Source organism: Hyla sarda, chromosome 2 (assembly GCF_029499605.1).
Source record: "Hyla sarda isolate aHylSar1 chromosome 2, aHylSar1.hap1, whole genome shotgun sequence".
NCBI classification, from domain to species: domain Eukaryota; kingdom Metazoa; phylum Chordata; class Amphibia; order Anura; family Hylidae; genus Hyla; species Hyla sarda.
This window is the reverse complement of record NC_079190.1, coordinates 234,387,952-234,393,951: the sequence shown is the minus strand read 5'-3', so window position 1 is coordinate 234,393,951 and position 6,000 is coordinate 234,387,952. Positions and strand designations below refer to the sequence as shown.

Below are 6,000 nucleotides of genomic sequence, written 5' to 3'. Positions count from 1 at the left end.
AGGGTTCAGAACATTTACTTTCGAACGGAGGCCAGTGGAGTACCCCTTTAAGCTGGTGCTGCACTTAGTCAGCTGCCACTGTTTTATATGTGTAAAAAAAATATTATTCCCTATAACTCATGAATAGTATTAGAAAATAGCATCTAGTCTAAGGTGAGAGTGTATCGGCTCCACAAGAGCGACACCATATTTACAGAAAACAAAAAGTGTTCAGCTTGATGTGCAAGTGAGGGTAGCTTTACACTACATATATTAATTTACATGCAGGGTTTCTTAAAAAATGTGTTGAGAAGGGTGCTGAAAGTGAAGGGCCAATAAGTTCTTTTGAGTAGATACCACAAAATCTCTGTTGGTGTTGATGACTGTGACATGGTCTATAACAGCCCTGCTTCTCTGGAGTCATAGTTCGGCTAGGTGCCCAGAGTGTTTATGCATTACATTTAATACATACCACACTGAGCCATAAACGGATACCAATATCCGCTGCAGCATTGTCGTATGTATGGATCATGTCAATCAGCTGACTACTGTATGTGCACAGATTCAAAGTAAACTTCTCACTCAATCTCTTGCAATGCAAGCCAAACTTCCCCCATTTATGGTCATGCTCAAAGACCATCTTCAACAACCAATGGCTATTCTGCATCCTCACCCATCCAGACAAAGTATCACATGTGCCACCCATGTCTAGTATTGTCTTTACGAAGCTTGTGTTCCTCTGATTTTTGGTAATAGAATAACCTGTGCAGGGTTTAGAAGATCGCCAGGGATACTTAAAGGAGTACTGTAGTGTAAATTTTTATTCTTCCCCTCTGCCCGGGCTGCAAAAAGTAAAAAAGCAAACTTTGACTCACTTGCTGACGTTCCCTCATTGCAGCGTTATCAGAGTCCCGGACCTCCTGTCCCTGTCTTCTTCCGCTTCCTGGGGGATAGGGAGTCATACTGTGCTCAGCTTATCACTGGCCACAGCGATGTCCCACCTCGGCCTCTGATAGGCTGAGCGCAGTGTCATGTAACGAGCCCAGGCAGCAGGGAGAAGGTGGGGCCCAGGCCCATGTCACTGCATGTCACTGCACTCAGCCCATCAGTGGCTGAGGTGGACATCGATGTGGCTGGCGATAAGCTGAGCGCAATATGACTCCACGTCCCCCCCACAGGAAGCAGAAGAAGACAGGCACCGGAGAACTGGGACACAGATATCGGTGCTACGGAGGAATGTCGGCAGGTGAGTCAAAGTTAGTTTTTTTTTACATTTTGAAGCCCGGGCACAGAAAAAGAATCACATTTTGGACTAAAGTCCTCCTTTAAGTTGACAGTCAAGATTTTTAGCTGATCAAAAAGTACAGGATCCAGCCTGTGCCTACTGCCCTATGTTCACATTTTCACCCTAGAAACAAATTCAGCGCTGCAAACTTGATATCTTGGGGTCTGTATATGAAAGAAAAGAACATTGGGTGTCACTGTGTAATTATGATCTTTGCTTCTTTGGCGCATATAACCCCCAAGTGGCACTCTTTACAAAAACTCATGAAGGAGGGATGCTGCTGAGAATTTGCTTCCAGTAAACAATCCCTGTAACTAACATTTTCAGCCATCTCCTTTGGCATTTGGGGGAACAACTAGTAAAGATCACATATTTAAATAAATGGGCTTCACCAAAAGTCGATCAAGTTAGACTAGTCTGAGAAAGCGGTGCAACTACCTGCCATTTAGTTATTGATCCATGTACATCAGGCCTCAAGAAATTTCAAACAGCCTAGATTTATCAAGATATTCAATCCACGTATATACAATGCCATATGAAACACCATGGGCATTACTTTTATATAGGCATTAAGAGTTAAGGGAAGAGAAGATTTTAAGTGAAATGTGGGATCTAAAGACTCAAACCTGTCAAATGGTCTGAGAAATCATTTGAGGATAAATACAATACACTGGGAGATTTCTATATAGAAAATGAAACGGCAACTACTGGTATGTTAAAACAAAGTGGCAAAGTGACATTACATTAAAGCTTATGGTTCATATAACAGTGAAATGTGTACATTCTGCACAAGTGCATCTGCATGTACATATACAGATGTGAAAATCCAGCTACAGCACTTTCCTAATACAAAGTCAATTTTGATACATTAAGAGAAAGTGCAGTAACAAAATAAAAAAATAAAAAATCTCCTTTGGTTTACCTTCTCAACTTGATTTTCATTGCAAAAGTGCATCTAACTGAAAAAAAATGAAAAAATTTGTACTAAAATTATTAGTATCAGACAAAGTTTCAGGTAGACTGAAAAACTTTTTTAAAGGCCATTTATGTATGTAAATCTGGTAGAACACCAGAAGGAAACTAGTATGAATGGCTCAAAATGACTATTCCCAAGCTACAGTGTGTGAATCAATTGAATGGAGGGGAGGGGGATCAATGCAGCGTCCTTATAAAGCATTGATTGCCTTCACACTGTATTTAGATACATAAATAGAAGAGACAGGAAAGCCTTTGAGCTTCAAAAAAACAAAAAACAAAAAAATAACTCTTCAACAACGTTTCTTCACTATTCTGGTCTTCACAATCAGTCCCCAGTCATTAAATCAATATTAAACAATGCAATGTATTAAACCACAATTACAAGATACTCTCAATAACAAAAAATGTTTTTTCTTTTAACCTGAGGAGAAAAAATTTAATTGTGATTGGACTGCCATGTGAAAAAGTTACAATCATATAACACAAAGGACTGAGAATAATTCCCGATATTCAAATAACCATCAGACACTATTTGAAAATGGGATAAATTGGTTGCCTTGCAAAATTTGTTTCACTTCTTCATCAACATCTGAACAGAAGAGAACATGTTCTTTTTCACAAAGAACAAAACAATGGCAATATGATGAGTTACCAAGCTATTCCCTGTTAGTTCCTGCCTAACACTTTCATGACGCAGTGTTAGCATAGATAAAGACAACGTTATCAAATTCAAGTTCTGTACATATAAGGTGATGTACAAGATTCATAGTGCAAAGTACAATGGGAAGTCAGTGTGTAATAGGGATGTACTATTTTCTTGGTAAATTCATTTTTAGGTATACAAGCCAAATAACCCATCATACCTTCAGATACAGGTCAATATAGTAGATCAAATAATCAATGGCTTAACGTCACCCACTATCACAACAGGACAGCCACTGACTCAACTTCAGGACTAGTCTTTTCGGGGTCTTTTTGGTTTGTTAAAGGTATAAGCTACTAACAAGCTTTGCTTACATTAACCTCCAGACATTCTTCAAAAGAAAACAGTAAGGTATTTCCCTCTAGTGGGAACCAGGATTCAAACCTTTAAATGCAGGACAACATCATCTCCCTCTCCCTCTATTCATCTACTACACCTCCTTCCTGATCTACAACATGACCCCTAGTGTGCCACTTTCTGTACATCATGTTGCACACAGCTTTAAATCAACTCTAATAGTAAAAGAAGTGACTGGGCTATGAGGCTCCTGATGCTTTCTTTAGCCAACTCTACAAAAGAGCATGAGGCCGAGGGCAACTCACAAAAGGGATACAAAGCAAAGAGACAGAGTGTCAGAAATTTAGAGGCCATTCACCAAGAATGATGGATTAAGGGTGAGAGGATGCTCCATGCGGCACAGCCTCTGAATCATATGAAACCAAGCACTCAGTTACTCGCTCATTCTAAGGATAACATGTTCAGCTGGATGGTCTTTTGATTTCTCTTCTCTTCAATCCCAGCCATTATCCTTGATCATGTGAGCTAATTCAATGATGTACTTTCCTTCTTTATACTTTTGGCTGCTTTCAAAAGCATGTTCCTGGAATAGACACAGAAAAGAGGAGTTAATGGCCTATACTGAAGAGTCTGCACACGAGACAGACTTTTTATTTTCCATTAAAACCTGTCACTGTTGTAATCAGGATGGGTTTTATGGAATACTCAGAAAAGCCAAAATTATAATAATAATAAATAAAAAAAATTTTTTTAAACCCTCACGACTTAAAACTTGAACATAGTAATATCAAAGGGGTAACCATGGAGATGAATTGACAATACATGTACACTTTGTTGAATGTTTTTTTCTTTTCATTTTTTAATCGTATACACTTTCCTACAGTCCATTACCAAGCTGATGCAACAGCTTTGTCAGCATTTAAAGGGGTTATCTAGGATTAAAAAAAAACAAAAAAAACTGTTGCTTTCCTCCAAAAACAGCACCACACTTGTCCTCAGGTTGTGTGTGGTATTACCACTTTGCTTCATTCGCTTTAATAAAACTGAGCTGCAATACCATACAAAAAATAAGAGTGGTAGAGAAAGAAATAGGTGTTTTTGGAAAAAAAAAGCAGCTAAGTGTTTCTTATTCTAAAGAACCCCTTTAAGACATCAACAATTTACCACAGTAATAGAAAAATGCATTTTATTGTTTTAGAAAATCTGACAAGAGCCACACAAGCTTTTTGTTTTTTTACTTCCGATTTTTTGTATCTGTATTACGGACCCAAGTCCTGGCCTGATCCATTTTTTGATCACCAAAAGTGACACCTGTCTGTTTTGGTCATCAGACCCACAGTCAGGCTAGGAATTGCGTCCCTTTGCGTCCGTTTGAAATTAGCCAACTAGTGAAAGACATGAAAGATGCTGCATAAAAGGTATAACGTATAACTATTCTTTCCATATGCAGCACATCTGTTTAGGTTTTGGGAGTCTACAATAGACCATATATAGACCTCCACTGGGGGTATGTTCCTGGAAGAGATGCCAGTCACTGACAAATCAGGAGTATACCAGTTATAGCCAGTCCTATTAATAGGATTGTAAAGACTATGGGGGAATGTATTATTGGTCCTTGTGTGTAGTTGTTTTTCTCTCCATTTTTTGCATTCAATTTCATAGAGTTGAAGGACATTTATAAAAAAATTTGCACAATGTGTGGTAGTAGTTTGTAAGATTAAAATCATGTAAGCAAGCACTTTTCTAGAAAGCGATTTTGTGGGTTTGCGATATGTTTGTGTTTTTATGAGAATTTCACACATGATAAATTCATTACCATTGCATGCAACTTCAGTGGAAAACACCTAGCTAGTCACTTTTTTTTTTGAATGGCCGGTGCTAACAGATGTTTTCACAAAACATAAATTTGCAAAAATTTAAGAAAAAAAATTAATACATGCAAATATGTATGCTCACAAATTAAACAAAAACTCAGTCCAAAACGATTGATAAATCTCTCCCCCTATGTTCCAACTTTTTTACTATGAGAAAACACCTACAAAACATTTCTTATCCTGGAGAACACCTACTTGTGTAATTTATTCCATAATTCTTAATGGCACCATGTCCTAGATAATGTTAATAGCTTTGCTTATGCCATGCAAAGAATTTTTAGAGATAAAAGCCCTCTGGTTAAACCCTTGACCAGATTTCAAGGAATCCCAAAGCTCAGTTCAACCTTGACTGGTGAGCAAATATCCAGAAAACCAACATTTCACAATTGTATACAAAACAAAGTCAGGTTATGGGTAAAGTATATGTAAATATCTTAAAGCTAAAGTTCCCCTGATGTAAAACCAAAACAACTAACCCAGTGTATACATGTACAGTGCAAAACAACTAACCCAGTGTATACATGTACAGTGCATATATATGCATACTTACTATATATAAAACAAAACCCGAGGCACACACAGGACCGCTACTAAGCAGACAGATCCAGAGAATTAACTCTGTACAAGTGGGTCAGGTTGGTCAATAGTGCAAGAGATTAAAGCATTTGTCTGCAACGAAGAGGGATCAACCTCTGCATCACATAGGCTCATAAGGGATTCAAGGAACTATTTTACAAGTGCACTACACAAATTATGTTGAACTTACTTCCTTGTAATATAAAACGTTTATTTACTAATGCCCAGTTTCGCATTTTAGCTGTCCATTTCCTGCCCAATTTTTATATTCTGCCAAGAATAGATTTTACTCCAGTTACCAAGCAGTT

At 37.9% G+C, this 6,000-nt stretch overlaps 1 protein-coding gene across 3 annotated transcripts in view; it reads right to left on the bottom strand.

The window, feature by feature from the left end:
- Positions 1-964: 964 nt before the first annotated feature.
- YPEL2 (yippee like 2) overlaps positions 965-6,000 on the bottom strand; it is a 91,018-nt gene continuing 85,982 nt past the window's right edge. For all 3 annotated transcript variants that reach the window (XM_056556653.1, XM_056556652.1, XM_056556654.1), the window contains exon 5: positions 965-3,825. In XM_056556653.1, the coding sequence (XP_056412628.1) occupies positions 3,736-3,825 (90 nt within the window). In that variant the 3' untranslated portion in view covers positions 965-3,735. The remainder of the gene's footprint in view (positions 3,826-6,000) is intronic.